The following is a 19,639-nucleotide window of genomic DNA, read 5'->3' as shown; positions in this document are numbered from 1 at the left end:
TTCTCAACTTTCACTGCTAAAAGGCTGGTTGTGCATTTGTTCTACCGTAAAATGAGTAACCTGCGAGCAGGCTCACTTGTTTGGATCTGTTTGGGTAGGGTATCGTGGGCAAGGCCGCGGAGCACGACGAAGCCGGCGAGAAGCCAGGCCCTTTGCACGATCCGGTCACATGGTACGGAAATAATTATGCTGGGACGCAAGTCACACAGTGGGACTTTCAAAAAAAGGAACTCGTGCCACTCCAGCCCGACTTTCCTTTGTTTTGAAAGTCCCACTATTCTTCTCGCCGGCTTCGCCAGCTCTCGGTTGCGGCTCCGCCGCCCTTGCCCGCGATACCTGCCCAAACAGTGAGCTTGCTCGCGGGCTATAAACATGATGGGAAGCTCCTCCGTGATTCATGCACTGTAGTATGTCTCAGAGAGCTGGGAGCTGGTAGTGTGAAAACTTAAATTTCAATTTCCGTTTTCTGTGAAAACGTCTTCTTTCAGCAAGCCTTAGAGCTAAATGAGCCTTGAACTGATTTTTTTTCTTGGAAAGGAACTAGGAGGTTTTATAAGCACTCAACGAAAATTCCCAGCAGGTTTGCCAAACTGATAACATGTGTGGATTTCTTCGTTTTTATCGGCTCCAGTTTAGCCTGAAGCCTGAATACCCAGAGAGGAATGAGCTGAGGGACTCGTTGAATGGCTAAAATTCAGACTACCCCCAAATCTTTTTTACCCCCACTTATTTCTATTTGATGTGAAAAGTGTTCACATTGGCTGCTGAAATCAGTGTGGGCGTTTTGATTCAGCCTTGCAAGTTTCAGACTGAAGTATCAAGATTTCCATGACTAAGGGAAAACGAAGACAGCAACGAAAGCGAAACTAAGTAAAATATTTTCTCCGGGCGGAGCTATTACTGAAAAATATTCATTTTCATAGGATTTTGTCCCAAAACTTTGATTTATTTGAGTGGAAAAGGAAAATACCAATGAAAAAGAACAATCATAACCATACAGTTTACGCTGGTGACTTCGATAAAGCAATAATTACGCCGAATTTCTTTTTACTGGTGTGGCCTAATAGATTAATTTTAGTCCGCATACTTTGTTCTTTTTCTAGATTATCCACTGTAGAAGATGAAGAAATCCACGGCGCGCGTGATCATTTTAGTGTTGATAATACTACTTCAAAAGGTTGACCAAACCGAAGGATTTGCGGCAGGTAAGTGCTGAGTGAAAAACCGTTGAAAGTGAGCTCGGGAAAAGCACCTGGGGGTAAGTTTGGTGACTAATGGCTGCTTGAACCATAAATCTGTTATTTATTAACAGCACTCTTTCGATAGCGGACCTCGTCGACCAAACAAATAGGAAGTTATCCTATGATCGATCCAGCTCGCACGTGCAATACATTTTGTTTATTTAAAGGAGCTCAGTCAAGATATTTTATCCATGTACAGTTTACTAAGATAGAAAAACACCAAACAGATAATAGTGAATCATAAAGGAACAAGGATGGTTAAGGATGGGGAAGGTTAACACGGATTACAAACGAAGAGGTGGAAAAATTTAGACTAAACTTTTCAAGATGTGCAAACCGTGACGTAGCACCTTTGAAAACAATCGAAAGACAAGAGACGCCTGGTTGGTTAGTCTGGGACAACTGTATCGAGCCAGGCAAAGCTTCACACGAGCCGTCCTTTAGGGTCGCGCTTGATGACATAAGAAAAAAACACAGAGGCTGCTTGTAGTGTACTCCCTCATATGGGCTATATAGGTATGTGCGGCCCCAGAGAGTATGGTTTTTTCGTCATAAATAGGGTATCGAGTTTGGCCATTTTGGTTATAAATTGGGTATTGTTTTAGCAATCTAGTCTTGAATTGGGTATGTTTCTTAGAAGAACCTACTTTTTCATCATTATCAGTAAGACCGCCAACAAAAGCCCTTCATAACTCATGTTTAGGGCAACTGTGTCAGCCGCAACAATCATAAATAGGCTATTGAATTTTTAGTCAGGTCATAAATAGGGTAGCAAAAAATGCAGACTTTGGTCATAAATAGGGTAAGGGTTTTGGGAAGTGGGCCGCACACCCCCACCCAACTTTTTTGGAAGTACCCCACCGGGATTGAAACCTGGGCTGTTGTATTTCAGGTGGCGGCGGCTGTATGCAGCCCGTGCATCCTGGTTCCTTGGGAGGGAACTCTGGTGGAAACAAACCTACCAGGGGCAACAGTCTTGAAGTCAACGTTGGACAGAAAAAACGTAACGGTGATCACTGGAACGTCAAGTACACAAACAACCCGAACGACCACAACATTAATGTGCAGGCAGGGGGGCAGAAACCTAACGGCGATCATTGGAGTGTAGATTACACTCACGACATGGGAGGAAAACATTAGAGGCTAAAGTTAACACCGCTAAACCGACATGTGATTAAGTAACAGTTAGTAGTTAACAATAATTGTAAGCTAAAAAAAAATCAATTAAGCCTTCCATTTACAAGTCAGGATTGCAGTTGTACTAAGCAAAGGCAACGACTTAATAAAAAAGCTATTGTTGTTAAATTTCCACTGGCGGTTTTGGTATTTCAGCGTTTTTAGATCACCTTTCTGCAGCGGGTTTTTTTTTTTTTTAAGAGAACAACAGTTGGACGCGTTTCTACTCAAATTTTCGTTTTATTTCGCAATAGTTTTTACATGATGCAGTTTTCGTATAAAAATTTTATAAACCTGGCGATGCGATGAGTAATGGTAAATAGTATATAGTCATAAGACAAATACTGTCAAATCCAACAATAGCACTAATCAGAGAAAAATTGTGAACATCCAACCAAGTGAAATGCTTCTAACAAGAGAATCTTGGAATAAATATAATCACTTTTTACTGAAAGGAAATTACTTTACAACGAGACGGAATTGGATTTAGAAGTGACTATCCCAAAGAAAGTGTTTCAAATAAATAATGCACCGTCTCCGCTCTGTAGCGAGGCAAGCTAAAATGACACCTGCCCTGAAACACAGAGGCCTGCCACAAGGAAGTCACAACACGTTACGAACAGAATCCACTCGCATCGACTGTGACCGGTTATAACTTTTCAGTCAGTAAGTAAACGCGTCCAGACTATGTCAATTTATCTGGAATTCATCTGGTAACAATTTGGTATCTTGACAGGCACATTTCTCTAAATTTGAAAGTTTAATTGTTTTTATAAACTCAATTTAATTTTCGAGTTGTTGAAAATGTTAGGACCTTCTAGAATCGGCCAAGATGGCGGCTGTGATTACCACGTGACCATGTGGTATCGACAATAGGCCATTTCCGAGTTACCTTGTGCCTCTGTTTCAAAACGAGTCCTCGTGCAAACCTTTCATATGAAAATGAGTTTTGAGTTGTATGAAAAAGAACCTGTAGATCAGTTACGAAAGTTTCACAAGATACTCTCCGGTTAGCAGCGCCGAAATATTTAAGATAACCTAAACAAAATGTGTTTTGACGCAACCAGCTTAAGTTTTGTTCCACTTCCATGTAATGGCCACCTGTGTCAACAGAGCTGCTGTGCATTTCATACTTCATACGATTTGAAGTACTGTTTCCCTTTCGTAAACAGTCGATGTAATTTTAGCGACGCCTTAAAGTTTGTTACTGGAGATGTTGTCCACCAAGGAAGGTAAGTCGTGCTAACCATACCTCTGTTATCTCCACCACGAAAATTGATCGGCCAAAACCCCCGAACAGTAGGCCATATTCGTATTTTCGGTATTGGACTGCAACTAGCTTGCAATGGAGGCTCACGCAGGGAATATCATTAAAAATAGATTTATGTCATTTGCACCTGAATTTGAAAAGACTACTTGCATAAGCCTCAGTTGCAGGCTTTAGCCAGATGGGCGTCCAGGCGTCCTGTGGACGGCCACCTTACCAAGAAAATCGTTTTATTTTTCATACGTTGTGTTATAAATTGTTACGCCCTCTAGCACATTTTGCACGCCCACTCTTTAAGTCCTGGCTACAAGTCTGCGCAGTTGCAAGCTAATTCAAGTCTAATACCAAGAATACAAATATGGCCCATTCAATTACGAAAGATGCCTTTCTCAATCCTTCTCCTGGCCTAAACGTCAATCTGTCTCTGGCCTAATAATCGCCTTATCTAGATCTTATTTGTTCTGATAATCAAGCGCAGTTTCGACCTGGCGACCATTACAAAAGACTCGGTTACCAATGATGGCCTAAACCCGTTTACGAAAGGTAAATCAGCGCCGCAAACAGCTTCCTACAATGCAGGTTCAAGTTTTTTTGTACGATGACAATAAAGCACAGATCGGGCAGAAGAACGATTCCAAAAGAAACTAAAAACGTTCACTCCTTTCATCTCCGCGTTCGTTTACTGGAGCGTACATCTTCAGCAGCGACCGGAGGTCCTCGTCTCGTTCGCGTAGAACTCGTAGTTCCCGAACTGTTGCTCGTGCCATTTACGACTGGAGCCGATAAGTTTGGAGAAGCGGAAGCGGCTGCTGCAGCTCGCGCGCCCGCGCGACGAGAGGTAGCAGTCCTTGCTGGAGGCGTGCTGAGTTCTGTGAGTAACATGGTGGCAGGAGACGGGGGCATGTTGTACTGTGTTGGGGTCATACCCAGGCGCTCCTCAATCATGCGTAACTGAGTCTCTGCTTCTCTACACTCGCGATGTTTCACTTTCATCTCCTCAGTTTGTCCGTGTTGCAGCTGTAGCTATGAGAGAAAAATAAGACCTTTTATTAAAAACTGGATCATTGGATAATGCAATTCGAGAGTTTTCATTGGCTTAGCCATCATGGGTTTTGAGCCATTATACCATGCTCTACAAATATGGTAAGCCAATGCGTGAATTTTTGGGGCGTTTTTAATGAACCAAATAGCCAACGAGACGCGTAGCGCCTCGTTGGCTATCTACCATCTCATATCCAACGCGCGCTCGTGGAATAATTGTTAATTATAACACGCCATAGAAAATACAACCAATCAGAATACAGGAAAGCCGCTGTGTTACACCCAACCTTCCCATCATGCGCCGCGCGTATGTCGCATTGATTCTGTTGGACACTGTATTTTCTATGGCATGGTATAAAAGTCTTGTAACGCTCTCTCATGGTATACCCTAGAATATCCCACTAGCAACTTGTATTTTCTTGCTATACACACTCGCCATAAGGCTCATGTGTATACCAAGAAAATACCAGTGATTCGTGGAATGTTCCATGGTATATAGAGGTTTGAACGGCAGCCAGGTTGCATGGCAGGAACAATGAAAATGTTTTGCATTAGAAAGAACATTTTTTCCCATAGGAAAAAGAATCTATTGTCCTTGTTATGCAACATGGCTGCCGTGCAAAATCTCTATACCACTCGAAAATATCACATAACTAGTATGTATCTACCATCACGTGATTCATGTAGGGTACAAGCTCCTATAAGTCAACTTACCGACAGTTCCTCCTTGGCTTGCGTGTGTTTTAAGACTGCTTGTCTATATGCTTGTAGTTGATCTATGAGAATAATAAAAAAAAGAACGAGCCATAAGCCGCAAGATGTTTGCATTATGATTTTCCTACGTCAGAAACAAACGGTAGTTATTAAAGGTGGACAATATTTTTCCATTGAAAGTTGTGAATACTTTGACCGGCCAGGAAGATTGAAAACAACAAAATTAAAAGAGGACAAGTTTGATCAAACAAATTATCGCTTGCCATCATAGTTAATAGAGGGAAATGGTCAGGAAGGCCGGTAAACATCAAAGAAGCAAACAAACAGGCTAAGATTTATTTTGGAAGGTTCTTGACCCTGCATATCTTTTGTTTTATGCTCACTGACTATGCATGAATTACATAGCCGCAATGCTTCTATTGGTTAGTTGTATGAGCACACATAACCACCTTTTGTATTTTGCCAGGTTTTGTGGAGGGTTAACCCCCAAAGTGGCCAAACAAAGACATACAACAAAGATCTTCCCCAGGTTTCCTAACCATTTCCCTCTATTATCTATGGTGCCATGGTGTGATCCTACTGTGATCCTGTGATCCACTGTGATCCTATAAATGATTCGCTTCCGAGTCAAAATACTCACCAATCTGTGTTGTAAGTGAATGAAAGGCAAGTGGAAGTGGAGCGGCGAATACCGCACCACGCATTCTTTCCAAAGGAGGAGCTTTGTTCTGAAGACCACCAAATTTACCTTAAGAAAGAAAACAAACAAACCTTAATGACAAAGATCTGGTGGCTAACCAGTGTACACAGCGGATGCAGTGCAGTAAGATCAAGTCTGCATATGAACCAAGTGGCCCATCAGGCCGGAGCTCATCCGGTTTCTGTAGCAGGAAGCGACTAGGAGTATTTCTACTCCCCCCTGGATGGGATGCTAGTTCATCGTAGGGTTACCCCCAGCATTAAAATCGCCGGTACTCATTTATACACCTGGGTGGAGAGATGCACTGTGAGAGTAAAGTGCCTTGTCCAAGAACACAACGCAACGACCTCGGACCGCTCGATCCGGAGTCGAGCGCACTAACCATGAGGCAACCGCGCTTCCCGCCTTAGTGCAGTACATAAATGTTATTTGCCAGCTGGGAGGTCCGTATAGTAAAAAACTGTGACCGAGGACTTGAAAATGCAACCCTCCGGCGGCGTGCGACCTCGGGCACCAATTTCAAGTCCGAGGTCACAGTTTAGCACTAACACAGATCGACCCTACGCTGGTAAATAACTTGTTCATTTTTTCCTCTGTTTCTCAAACCACTTTTTTCACCCACGAGAGCGTTTTCGAGACCATTGGCAGAGATAGGAAAATCCTTCAAATGGAATACAGACAGCATAAGCTTTCTCAGCCGTGGCAGCTTACCGTTACTCCTGATGCGGTCTCCGCTACGTGTCAGAATTGTAGGACAATGGGTGTACTTCACAACCTACAAAATAACATGTCACAAGTAAGATGTTTCTGTTGCTGAGTTGTGACACAGCATCAGCTCTGTTCCTTACCTCCTGTCTGTATCTATTGGCACAGTCAAGGTCATCTAGGATCAAAGTGTCCCCGAGCAGCATACCGAATACTGCAATAAAACACATAAAACACGCTTTCAACAAATAACATCAGCTACAACTTTAACTTTAATCAGTGTCATTGCCTATAGCTTGCTAAGCCGGCAATGGTGGTTAGCAGGGTGCTCAGCTGGTACTTAAATGGAAAACCCAATAAACAAAGAAAACGTGCCATCAATCTTCGTCAAGGTTTACGTATGTCAAAATTACTACATCGCGAGTTTTAAAAAGATCATATATTTTTTTTAATTTGTAAGACAAGTATTATGTAACACATCCTACAAATTATTAAATCATGTCTAAGAATTTAAAAGAAAAAAAAACCATCGTGATCATTATGAAAAAACTGATCGCGGTTGATAACGACTATTACCACGTCGTTATGGACAAGCATGATATTTTGACAGGGAAATGTCAGAACACCAGCTTAGGACAAACCACCCTTATAGCAATGTTGCCTCAGTAAAAACCAGGAGTGATGTTATGATTGTAATAAAATTAACATTGGAACATAAAGAAAATCAAGACAAAACCAAAATGCAACTACCTCAACCAATTCCATGTTAAAACAAGACCTTCACAAGCAAACGTTTCCACACATCGTAAACATTTCCATCTAAACTGTCAGTTCTCCTCACTTCCGAGTAGCTTCAGTTCATCTCTCGAATACTGTTTCATAAAATCGAACCGTTCTATGTGTTATCCAAGCATGTTTTAAGTATGACCGTGTCTTTACCTAACTTGCAATTGTCTCCTTCTGCAGGGAACAGCAGCATATCTCGTGCGTACACAGGATTCCCAGTCGGACTGTAGGTACTTGAGCCGCGGACATGTGGCAGTGGTCTAAAAATGAACCATGCAAGGATTGCAACCAATTGACATTAACATAAGACACAAGGAAGTAGTAAATATGAAATAAAAACATCAGTTTAGCGGAGAACGCTTACCTGTTCCACTCTGGTAAACTTCGTCTGAATATGGAGTCGAGAGGAAGAACTTGTTGTTGGCCATTGGAATCACGATATACTTGTTTAGCCTACAACAGTCAACACAATGCATCTGTTGTGAGATAAGTTCAGGTGTCCCTAGATTCATTAGGTAAAGGAAGGTTAAATCTGCATACGAGCCAAGTGGCTCATCAGGCCGGAGCTTATCCCGGTTTCTGTAGCATGAAGCGACTAGGAGTATTTCTGCTCCCCCCTGGATGGGATGCTAGTCCATCGCAGGGTTACTCCCAGCATTAAGTTTGCCGGTACTCATTTATACACCTGGGTGGAGAGAGGCACTGTGAGAGTTAAGTGTCTTGCCCAATATCACAACACAATGTCCCCGGACAGGGCTCGAACCCCGACCGCTTGATCCGGAGACGAGCGCACTGACCATGAGGCCACCGCGCCTCCCACTTCTGAGTATTCATTACAGATCTTAAACAAACCTTTTCAGTAGTAAGAGTGACAACACAGTCCATATCAGACGCCATGTGCCAAGACAATACTCGCGCTACGTCATCATCCACTACTTGAGCTAAATGAGCTACCTGCACGGGTAGGGACGGGATATATCATAAGTTATTAAGCCCTTGAACAAAATTTTCTGATGACGATAAAAATGTAGTAATATTAAACCTAAACTTGCGTCGGCTTGCTCGTAAACACTGGCAAGAAACGACATTCATACATGTTTGAAGCACACTGAAAATAAAATTATTGACTTTATCAGAATATTGCACTTTACAGTACCTCTAAGACAAACAAACGAAACGAAAAACAACCAAAATTGTATTTCAATTTGCCCAATTGTCAAACATCTATGAACATCTGCATCTGCATCGCGGAAATGACTTTTTAAGGCCACCATCTCTGACCACTTTTATTTGTTGTAATTTTATTCCAATTTATTTGAACTTTCCCTTTTTATTATTGTATTTAAATTTTGTTCATTTAATCTTGCACTCATGTCACTGGGTGACTCGGCAAGAATCCAAATGTAAATATGAATGTCGAGTTTTGTTCACTTGTTGCAACGTACCATTTACTTCACTCACTCAAAATCTCGCTTGTAAGTCTTATGATATTTCAGATATTTACGACTTGTGAATAAAACTCATTCGCTTGCACGTTCCATACAGTTCGTAAGACCAACAAACCTTTCCCAGAATCCCCGAGTCTCCTCTTGGTCCCGGATGCAAGAGACACTGTCTCCTGGGAGTACTGGCGATCTGATCTCTCTTTCTGGACAATTCGTCTATAAGTGACGTCACTGCTGCAGGCTGGTAACAAAAAAGTACTGGTTAGCGGTATACACCCCAGGCGGGCGAGGCCGCGCAAAGTCATGGTGCGAGAACTCAGCATGACGTAGGTGGCTACGCACCCAAGTTGTGTAAATATCTATGGATTAGATTCTAACTCCTGTTCTCCATCCCATAATCAAACAAGTACTCCGTCAGTTGGCAGCAAGATATGGCACGAGACTTAGAGTTACTTAGCAACTTCTTGGGCTCGGTTGATATTCACAGCTTATCTAACTTCGTAATCCTGATGAGATAGAGACGGACACTAATGAATGTAGCGGACACTCAAGGGCGGAGGACTGGACTGGCTGAAGATTTCTGAAACCACATTATAAGGCGATCGTCTTCACTGATTTCAACCACTCTCGGTCCTTCGTGATTTGTTTTCACCTCATGTTTTGCTTGCTAACCTTGCAAAAATATTGTTTAACACATGTAGGAGTGTCTATTAAATCAGCTACGAAGACATGGCTCGATCTTCCCAGTTATCACACTCACAGCATGCATCACACATCACACATCACGCTTGATTCTTACCGTAGCTAAGCTACTTGCTGGAATGTTCTGTTTCCTAAGTTCTCCTCTCAGCTTTTGTTCTTGTAAAGAGGCTTCGTGTACTGAAACTAGATTCAAAATATCATATAATAATCAGCAAATTACGTTCAGATCCTTAGCTGTCCACCTGCCCTGTAACAATAACTTGACACCGTACCTTGCATCTCGTTAATAAGTTGTCGTGTCGTTTCAAACAGAAGCCGGTACGTGCGTATCGTCTCAAACAAGTGATCTCTCTCCTTTGTCAGCTGAGCCATCTGCTGCTGTTTCCTGACATCTTAAACAAGAGAAAAACAAGATACATGTTACACGTTCCCTCTTATTCAGTTAGCAACGCACACAGCCGTACTTCGTTAAGAAGAGAAGTTGCGAGCGAAGTTGGTCAGAAAACAAAGATACCAGGATTCATAAGAGCACGGATGGCGAAAAACTGAACGACAATGAAACGGATTTTAATTTCAATAAAGTTGTTTTTGTCAGATATTTACCCTTACAGCTTGAAGATCGTAAATAAAGAAAGAAATTGATAAACGCCGATGCTCACCATTGTAAAACAAGAAAGCCAATGTGAAGGGCGGAATAGGATGAGGAGAGGCATTAGCAGGGATCTGAGTTTCGAAGTTCAGAAGGTACTCCTGTCCATCTTTGCCAGCAGTGTTTTCCTGTATGAGCAGGTTCTGTACAGTGGCCACACCCCTAAAGAGGGGTACCTCCATGGAATACACATTCCCTGCCAGAGCGGGAATCTCATCTATGCCTTCTGATGGAGTGGTCACCTTGATAAGTACTTTACCTCTCAGGTTCTCGCCAGTTAAGTTGTCAAATTTGTCCTGAAAAGAATGTTCACAGTTTATTCAGTAATAGAAGCAGTTTTATTTTTTTACAAGTAAAAAATGATGCATTTCTCCTGCACTAACAATACGCTTTTTCAAAAAACGATTTAAGATCTCTTTGAACCTGTAGCTGAGTTTTTACTTTAGGCAATCGACAATGCGCAGGTGAAAGAAAAGGTTAAACAAATACTTGCACACACACGACAAAAATCATTCTTGAACAAATCATTGTGAAATCTGAACAACAAAATGCAAGCAAAAGCAAAAGCGTCGCAAAACGATTTAACAACGGAACTTCAAGTGCCAGCGGAGAACAGTAAATGAGTATACCTTGAGCTGTAGTTTGAGTGTTTTGACGAGTATTCGACTGTTGTTTCTCTGTGTGTTAGACACAGTTGGAGTAGCAGGAATCGTTTCTGGTTCAAGCTTCACTGGTTGTCCAGCCTTTGCAGTAAACGTGATCTGCAACAAATAACAAGCTAAGGTTATATCTCTGTGTATCCGCTAGATTGTTTTTAACACTTGGCTTCACGCCTGATAAAACAGCAAGAATGCCAACCACGGCCGAAGTTAGAGTAACTTAAGACCAAGCGTGATCACATCGTTGCCAACCAACCAACACGTAGGTTCTTGTTTAAAATGACTTTATAGTCAGACATTTTAAACTAGTTTGATTCGTGTTAACGCTAACAAATGTGAAACAAATGTAAATATTTTTTAACTGAATGCTTTCATGTCAATTTGACTAATTTATTTCCTCACATCCTAATTTCTATAAATATAGCTTGCCGTTATTTTTAATTGATTCATTTCATTTTGACAACGATGACATGAAGTCGTCGAAACGTCATGTTGCTTTACTTTCGTTATTTTTCTTGCTCAATTGTTTCTCTAAAACGTTTTTTACCAAATACAATCCAAACTAGTTTAAAATCATTTTGATCTGAATTCATTTCAAACAATACGTAAACGGTAATACGGCGCAACACATTTCCCATTCTCACCGGTTTACTTGAGAGAGTGACGGCTCCTCCTGATCCAAACTGTACCACCATACAGTATGGCCCTGCAACGTCCGGTACCTTGAGATCCCTTGTAGATGAACACACAAGCAAGTAAGAAATCTAATGGCAGGACCTACAGCTCAAAAGAAGAGTGGTCTTCTCGCTTACATTTTCATTCCCGGAGGAAAAGATCCCCTTAACCTTAGGATAATCTCACGTAAAAAAAAAAGTTGGTCTTGGAGCAATGCAGTTTTTCTTCCATGTTCTGGTGTTTCTATTAATAATCGGCCATCTTTGATTTGTTACGAAATTGCACGAGTAAATTGATAAAACCCAAAAGAGACGTGTAGTTGAACTAATACCATAGAATTCAGACAGTTCACTGACCCACTCAAATGCAGCATACCTAAAGTAGAATTCGCCTTCCGTATCTGACACTTTCCTTTTAGATGGGTATAAAGTTGTAGCCTGCAAGAGGAAAGACAGATATGCAAGGAGTTTTGGGGCGAACTCACACACATTCACATAAGAACACACTAGAATCCTACAGGCAGTAGATTCTGTAGGATTATCAATAAATACCACAGTGACTACATCCACTCTATCCATGAACCAAAACAGCAGGCAAGTCTTTGCATTAACTTTGTAACTTAATTTATTGCAAAAAGGAGCTCACAAACTCATTAATGGATGATATTCAGAACTCTCCAAATATAATTAGGGGTATAAAAAGAGTCTACCGGGCCAAGGCGTAATCACTGTACAGATAAAAACATACATTGTGCGCGAATAACCAGTGCCTCCATAGCGCCGTAGTCCGTTTTAACCGGTGTCCGAATTAAGCGGGCTCATGTAATAGAAAATATATGAACTTTTCGTCGCGACAAACAAAACTATCCGAAGTTCGCGGTAGTCCGTATTAAGAAGGTGTCGGTAGAACGGGGTTGTCCTGTGGTTTTCAAAGGTCCTTACCCGAGCTGGAGGTTTGTCAGATACCGGGCCATCCTTGGAGTGCCATATCTTTAATACCAAGTCTTTAGCACTCGCTGCCTTCATCACTGCCTCATCCTCCCCAACTACGTGAGCTGACACAGCTGAAACAACAAACAATGAACTCGCATTACTACGACAAGTGAGTCAATGACGCTTTCCATAATAACACAATGTCACGTACACAAAGAGAAAGTTAACACGAAATCAAAAACTAAGTTTGAATTCTAGGCGGTAAACTTGGCAACTTGCAGCAATTTTAATTGTCACATCACCACTGTGTTTTCATAGTGCTACTGCAAACGTACTGTTCATCCAAAAGACCTCATTGTTTACATTTTTCGACTTTGCACAGAGAATGTATTATCCTCGATATAAATTGACTCCACACATTTAAAGAGCTTGTGAAACTTAGTAACTGGTGAAATGTTTGGTTCTTTGGGTGTGACATTCACGGAGAAATGGGTTTTCAAAAACTGCGAAATGTTTGGGTGGCAAAGAAGCCAATAAGCTAATACATTCTTTGAAAATTTTGATTTTTTAAGCCCTCGTCGCACAAAAAGTATTCTTTACATCGGGCTCACATTCCTTGGGAAAGTTAATCGCGCTATGCCATTCCAATATTAAGAACTAATGGTGATGAGGCACATATTTAAACAAAGATTCCCCTCTAAGAGCGCAAACTATCCGTGAGGTATGACATCTTACCTGGTAACAACTCTCCTACCACACACGGAGCCTTGGAGTCAAACGTCACACTCAGTTTTACAGCTTTGGATGGATCTGGCTCCACTCTAAAATCAACAAAACCAGTTGTGTTAAATCAGAGCGGTTTTCAAGTAATTACTTTGGTTTTGATTCTGGTTTTACTAGCTACGGTTTGAGATTGGCTGAGTAGTCTAACTGGTAAGTAGTTGGTTTGGTTTCGGTTTTACAACACTCAGTTGAAAACCGCTCTGTTCACTTTGGTAATGGAAGTACAGCTACGTGCAAGAGTAATTAAACACTTTAAACTCAACTCACCTCACGTTGATAGTGGGTGCATCTATCGCTGTTCGTCCAAGGAGAGCCTTGATCCTTATTCCATACATTCCTCTGTGTTTAAAAACAAATACAAACTCTTGTATAGTCTATGTACATGCAGTCTTACAGCATAAACTAATTAGGAGAATTTAGTGGTGTATCCAAGTCCCCCCCCCCCCCCCGGGGTCCAAGCAATCTCTCCTCTGTGATCAGGTAAGGATTATCATTGCATCTGTAGCCAGGAGTACTACCACCTGACTGATGATTGACTGAATGATTAATTGACTGATGGATTGATTCCTTCATTCATTGCCTGCCTGCCTGCCTGCCTGCCTGCCTGCCTGACTGATTGACTGCCTACCTGCCTGACAGACTGATTGACTGTCTGACTGACTGACTGACAGACTGATTGACTGTCTGACTGACTGACTGACTGACAGACTGATTAACTGTCTGACTGACTGGCTGACTGACAGACTGATTGACTGACTGACTGACTGACAGACTGATTGACTGACTGACTGACTGACAGACTGATTGACTGACTGACTGACTGACTGACTGACTGACAGACTGATTGACTGACTGACTGACTGACTGACTGATTGACTGTCTGAATGACTGACTGACTGACAGACTGATTACCTGTCTGACTGACTGGCTGACTGATTGATTAATTGAGTGAGTGATCAACTAGACAATACAACTTTGTTGCATGTAACTAGAACCAAACCACATATTTTTATTTCGTGTACTCAAACAACAGCATACTAACGATTGTCACGTGCGACCCCAAAATTGCAGTCGAATCGGAACAAGTTCTAAAACCCTACAACAATCACTGAACACAAGAACTGATTTTCCTTCCAAAAACCCCAACTTTTCATAAAATTGACGTTCTCTGGTTGTTTGACAATCTACAATATGGAGTGGTGTGTCTATACCTTACTGCACTGACAGTGAGATGACCAAAGGTGGCTTGGCCTTTGTCATCTGTCTTCTGACCTGAAGGTGTTGGAGTCAGCTGTCCAATAACAAACAAAATTCACTTAGTAAACCGTCTGATTCTTTACGATTTATCTTTACTTGCAAATCTCAAAAAAAAAAAAACCTTTATTTACCCTGGCAAGTGCTTATAGCACAAAGGCTAGTGTGGCTGAGCAAACAACTGAAACAAATAATTCAAATCGAACATAACAGAATCGCAACTGGCTGCAGGAAAACCAGTTGGCTACTTACAAGGAAGGTTGAGAATTTGAACTCGGGGCTACCATGAAACAAATTTAGGTAGTGGTCAGAGCGGAACTCGAACCCGGAGCCTCTGGATTGTGAGTCGGACGTGCTGACCACTCGGGCCACACTGCCTCCGGCATTTCAAGTTTAATGCTCTTACCTTAATCCCTCTGTCACAGTTCAAGACCACCTTGACATTTGGCTCGTGTGAGGGGTTTCCAAGCTTGTCACACAGTTGCACAATAAGCGGAATAGGCATTCTGGTGTCATTATACACTGACAGCGGCTGGAAATATATGGAGATAAAACTTAGTCAAAAAGTTAATGATCGGACAGTCATGTGACAACCTTTTTTTTACAACATACTCAAACATTCGCTGTTTGTTCATCAGTTGACTTTTAACATTAAAAAGACGACAGACAGATAAAAATTGGTTCACGCTCTTTGTTGATAACTGGTTCCTCGCTTCAGAGGCGAAGGGCGAGGTAGGATCATGATTTGCTTTGCAATGTTTAGAAACCATTCAACATTAGAAAGAAGACAGAGACACAACATTTGACCTTGATTTGTCAACTTTGCCAACATTACAAAAACTGAAAGTAAGTTTAATGTACCTCAGAATGATCAATGTCAATAATCTTAAGTTTTGCCGGTGGACCTGCTGTGACCTGTTTGATAAAATAAAATCACACTGATATAAAACAATATCTTGTTCTAAATTCATCGAAAACTCTTACTTGCATGCAGGGCAATTCAAAGGTCTTTCCACTGCTTACCAAATTACATAAGGAAAACAGACAATACCTTACACAGCGACTTTTCTCTGGGACAATATCCCCACTCACCTTTAAGATCTCAATGCCTTCAACTTCTCTAAACAACTGAAATTATATTTACTGTCTGAACTACATTCTGAAAACTTGTATTGATTTTCTCCATTCTATTATAACACGTACACATCTCTTATCTTAACAGTTCTGTATTCTCTTAAATATCTATAGAAACATTACAGTAACTGGATACTGACTAGAAATCTTGTTGGAGCAGTTAATGTTAGTTACTGTGATCGAGAGTGTTTCCCGTGAAAATTATGTCAAATACTTGAGTTATGGTAAGGTTCATTAACGTTTCAAGGGAAGAGTAATGCAGTTTTATACCTCTAGTCTTTGATAACACTTCATTTCCTTCCATTTAATGGTAAGCTCTCTGTGTCCAAGTGGTCCATCTTCAAATTGAATGTTCTTGATCACTATATTTCCCTCCTACAAAATTGATTTAAGTTAAACCTTGTGCTAAGAAAAGCTTACACCATAGAAACTCACATAGGTCTCACACAAGACAAATAACACATCATTACAAATTATTATTGGCCAATAGGTACAACAAATTGAATAAAATATACCAATCATTTAAATGCTTTTAATACTTACAGCAGTGAATCCTAACTGAACTTCACGCTCTTTCAATCCTTCTGAGGAAACATGAAATTCCGGCAGCACATTGCTTGGTAACTGGAAATGAATACCCAATAATCAAAATACATAACCCATGATAATACACACTACAAAGGAATACACAATTACAATAATAAATACCACCATATCAAGTTGCCAAACAAGGGCGATATAGGTGCCGAATAAAATGCTTCCAATTGATCCATAAACAATAGAGCTGATCTGTCTTGCGTTACAACTTGCACATGTACCTAACCGTGAAACCATCCCTTTAAGTTGAGGTATAACTGCAAAGATTTCTTTCTCTTGAAGAAATGAATTTCTAACGTAATTCCAGCTCACCTTCCCAGTTTTGTTGCCATGTTTGTCAGTTACTGACAGGATGATGTCAGATACCAGAGGTTCCCCTAATCTCATGAAAGGCTCATCACAAGAACATTTCAGGATGTTAGGTACATCAGCTAGAGGTCTTATAAAAAGAGAAAAAAAGAATAATGAATGCAAACATTACAAGAAGACAGGAGGTACGAGAACAAAAATGGGAAATGTACAGTAACTGTATTCATGTAATATATATTTTCAATTTTAAAGGAAACAATAAACTACAACGGTGGCTTCATGGTTAGTGCGCTTGACTCCGGATCAAGTGGTCCGGGTTTGGGCCATGGCTGGGGACATCTTGTTGTGTTCTTGGGCAAGACACTTCACTCTCACAGCAAAACTCTCCACTCAGATGTATAACTGGGTACTGGCGAATTTAATGCGGGGGGTAACCCTGTGATGGACTAGCATCCCATCCAGGGGGGAGTAGACATACTCCTAGTTGCTTCATGTTATGGAAACCAAGATAAGTTCTGGCGTGGTGGGCCACTTGGCTTGTATGCAGACTTTAATTTTACATCAACAACAAATTATGTCAAGAGATTTAAATCACAGAATCTGAGAGAAACAAAACTGACAAATGAGAAAACATGCCTTGTAACTGAGTATGACAACAGTGCTACATAGAGCTTAAGTCTGCATACAAGCCAAGTGGCCCATCAGGCCCGTGCTTATCTCTGGTTTCTGGATGGGATGCTAGTCCATCACATGTTACCCTGGGCAGCAAGTACCCATTTGTACATCTAGAGGGAGAGAGGCAACAACCATGAGGGCACTGTGCCTCACAGAACTTACTTTACTGTAAAAGAAAACTCCAGTCCTGCTCCACCAGTCATGCTTACTTGACAATATTTTGGTTCATCACAAGACAGTGGAGCCTGCAGTGAACAGGAAGATTCAGTAAATCCTGTGACGAACCCCATTCCCTCCCCACCCTCTGTTTAACTTACTTAAGAACAATATCACACTGTTATAAGGATATAGGAGAAGTCATCGGTCAAATTCTCAAGGTGTAACTGAAGGTGAACTGTATGTAGGGGAAAAACGGAAACACCTGAAACCATTGTAAAAAGTGTACAAAACACACAGCACTGTAGTTTGTAAAAGAACTAGGTAAAGCAACACGGCCACAAGTGCCAGGATCTACAGAGACACTTTGATAACTAGTACATGACAACCCCGTCCACAATGCAGAACTGGCTAATCCAAATTTATACCTCAAATATCCCACAGAAACTTTAAATAAATCTGTATTTATTATTGTCCATAAAATGTTCATAGTTTGAATGCGATCACCTTGACATCTGGAAGAATTCCTTGCTTGATGATTTCTTTAGCAACCTTAGGAGTCCAGTTCACCTAGTGAGTGCAAACATGACAAAACAAAATAAAAGTTTGACATGAATGGAAGAGGTAAATGAACACTGTTATATATCAGCTTCTGCTTATTGTGAATGTTTGACTACTATAATCAATTGAAGGAGCTCAGTCACAGCATTTTGAGTTATTTTGGCCATGAACAAATTTGCCTTTAAACTGAACGAATCCTGAAAATAGACGTTTCCTAAGATAGAAAAACATCAAAGGGATAATAATAAACCATGAAGAAACAAGGATGGTTAAGGATGGGGAAGATCAACATGGATTTGAAAAACTTTGGCTTAACTTTTCAAGATGTGCAAACTGTAACATAGCTCCTTTAATCCAATCATGACAATAATGCCCACAACTCAAACAAAGACATGCTTGTTTTTGTACTTTTCATGACAGCATATGCCATGTGCATACCTTGAATCTGCTAGCCAATGAGTTGTCAATATTCACTTCTCGCTGACCTTCATCTAGAATTCTAAAACCTTTTAATCAAAAGAACAAAATGGAAAACTAACAAAACCTGCATACACTGAATTGACTGTAGAAAATGCAGTTTTGTTTCAGCCTGGCAAAAGAGCAACAGACCTTGTAATGGCAGCCAAAGGAAAATAATATTCCGATCAAAGAGGCATTCAAAATCCTGGACCGGGTTGGTGAAAGCCCAATTAAGGTACCCAGGATTAGAATTTTGATTTCAGCTTTGTAACTTTTTGATGCGTTTGTCAGTTTATATTGTTTGTCCTTCTGTTTTGAGTTGGACTGATCTCAAACTACACAAAACATAACCAGTGAAAAATATATTATACCAGAAAAAATAATACTTCAATCAGTTAATGTTTAATCCTGGTCAGAGTTAACCAGCTTTTGAGCAACCCAGCCCTGGCTGAAAAGCCTAGCAAAAGTTAATTGGTACTTGTGACAAATCAAAACTGACCAGATCTTTAATTCAATGATCAACAAAGAAGGGCTAAAAAATAGAAATGTCAGAGTATCAAACACAACAGCCACAGAAACAAATGCAAGGAACTCAAACAGCAAGGAAGGTTTGTGTTTGTAAGATTGATTTGAATTCTGTGATATTTTTTTGACAGATTAGAGTACATACTTAATCCAGACAGCAAGTTGCCAGCCACACAAGGCAGCTCCTGTCCATCCTCCACTTTCTTCTTTGGTTTGTCGTCAGCTGCTTGGTGAAACACTTCCAGCACTGCTGCTTTACTGCTTGGCATCACAACAATGGTCTTCTCTACTGCAGCAACTTCCTTGTGATGCTAATAAAAAAGCCAGGATAACTGTCAGTGAGATAGGACATTCAGGAGAACATGTAAAATATTCTAATTTCGTTCTTTTTATTGTGATATATTCAAGTTCAGTGTACACAACACGGCCTGACATGACTTGTGTGTAGGGTGACATTCTTATGTAGTCATCACCACAATGTCCTGAGTTAACAG

The 19,639-nt window shown here is 40.8% G+C and overlaps 2 protein-coding genes across 2 annotated transcripts in view; one reads left to right on the top strand and one right to left on the bottom strand.

The window, feature by feature from the left end:
- Positions 1 to 880: 880 nt before the first annotated feature.
- Positions 881 to 2,536, top strand: LOC145496070 (uncharacterized). Its single transcript, XM_081475687.1, has 2 exons — positions 881 to 1,205; positions 2,134 to 2,536. Exons 1-2 carry the CDS (start codon positions 1,121 to 1,123, stop codon positions 2,379 to 2,381), a joined length of 333 nt encoding a protein of 110 aa, XP_081331813.1. The 5' UTR covers positions 881 to 1,120; the 3' UTR covers positions 2,382 to 2,536.
- Positions 2,537 to 2,647: 111 nt separating this feature from the next.
- The window catches only part of LOC145495973 (structural maintenance of chromosomes flexible hinge domain-containing protein 1-like), a 33,327-nt gene continuing 16,335 nt past the window's right edge, over positions 2,648 to 19,639 (bottom strand). The window contains exons 28-55 of the mRNA XM_081475570.1: positions 19,291 to 19,456; positions 18,600 to 18,667; positions 18,108 to 18,170; positions 17,607 to 17,689; positions 16,773 to 16,899; positions 16,407 to 16,487; positions 16,134 to 16,238; positions 15,591 to 15,644; positions 15,136 to 15,261; positions 14,687 to 14,766; positions 13,743 to 13,814; positions 13,428 to 13,513; positions 12,702 to 12,823; positions 12,136 to 12,197; positions 11,730 to 11,817; positions 11,056 to 11,187; positions 10,437 to 10,722; positions 10,050 to 10,169; positions 9,875 to 9,960; positions 9,194 to 9,316; positions 8,483 to 8,584; positions 7,995 to 8,083; positions 7,784 to 7,890; positions 6,988 to 7,058; positions 6,851 to 6,914; positions 6,080 to 6,187; positions 5,440 to 5,501; positions 2,648 to 4,707 (exon numbers count right to left, since the gene is read on the bottom strand). Of these exons, the coding sequence (XP_081331696.1) occupies positions 4,348 to 4,707; positions 5,440 to 5,501; positions 6,080 to 6,187; positions 6,851 to 6,914; positions 6,988 to 7,058; positions 7,784 to 7,890; positions 7,995 to 8,083; positions 8,483 to 8,584; positions 9,194 to 9,316; positions 9,875 to 9,960; positions 10,050 to 10,169; positions 10,437 to 10,722; positions 11,056 to 11,187; positions 11,730 to 11,817; positions 12,136 to 12,197; positions 12,702 to 12,823; positions 13,428 to 13,513; positions 13,743 to 13,814; positions 14,687 to 14,766; positions 15,136 to 15,261; positions 15,591 to 15,644; positions 16,134 to 16,238; positions 16,407 to 16,487; positions 16,773 to 16,899; positions 17,607 to 17,689; positions 18,108 to 18,170; positions 18,600 to 18,667; positions 19,291 to 19,456 (3,093 nt within the window). The 3' untranslated portion in view covers positions 2,648 to 4,347. The remainder of the gene's footprint in view (positions 4,708 to 5,439; positions 5,502 to 6,079; positions 6,188 to 6,850; positions 6,915 to 6,987; positions 7,059 to 7,783; positions 7,891 to 7,994; positions 8,084 to 8,482; positions 8,585 to 9,193; positions 9,317 to 9,874; positions 9,961 to 10,049; positions 10,170 to 10,436; positions 10,723 to 11,055; positions 11,188 to 11,729; positions 11,818 to 12,135; positions 12,198 to 12,701; positions 12,824 to 13,427; positions 13,514 to 13,742; positions 13,815 to 14,686; positions 14,767 to 15,135; positions 15,262 to 15,590; positions 15,645 to 16,133; positions 16,239 to 16,406; positions 16,488 to 16,772; positions 16,900 to 17,606; positions 17,690 to 18,107; positions 18,171 to 18,599; positions 18,668 to 19,290; positions 19,457 to 19,639) is intronic.

Source organism: Orbicella franksi, chromosome 8, assembly GCF_964199315.1.
Source record: "Orbicella franksi chromosome 8, jaOrbFran1.1, whole genome shotgun sequence".
NCBI classification, from domain to species: domain Eukaryota; kingdom Metazoa; phylum Cnidaria; class Anthozoa; order Scleractinia; family Merulinidae; genus Orbicella; species Orbicella franksi.
Note: the sequence above shows the minus strand (reverse complement) of the source record. Positions and strands in the feature narration are given on the sequence as shown.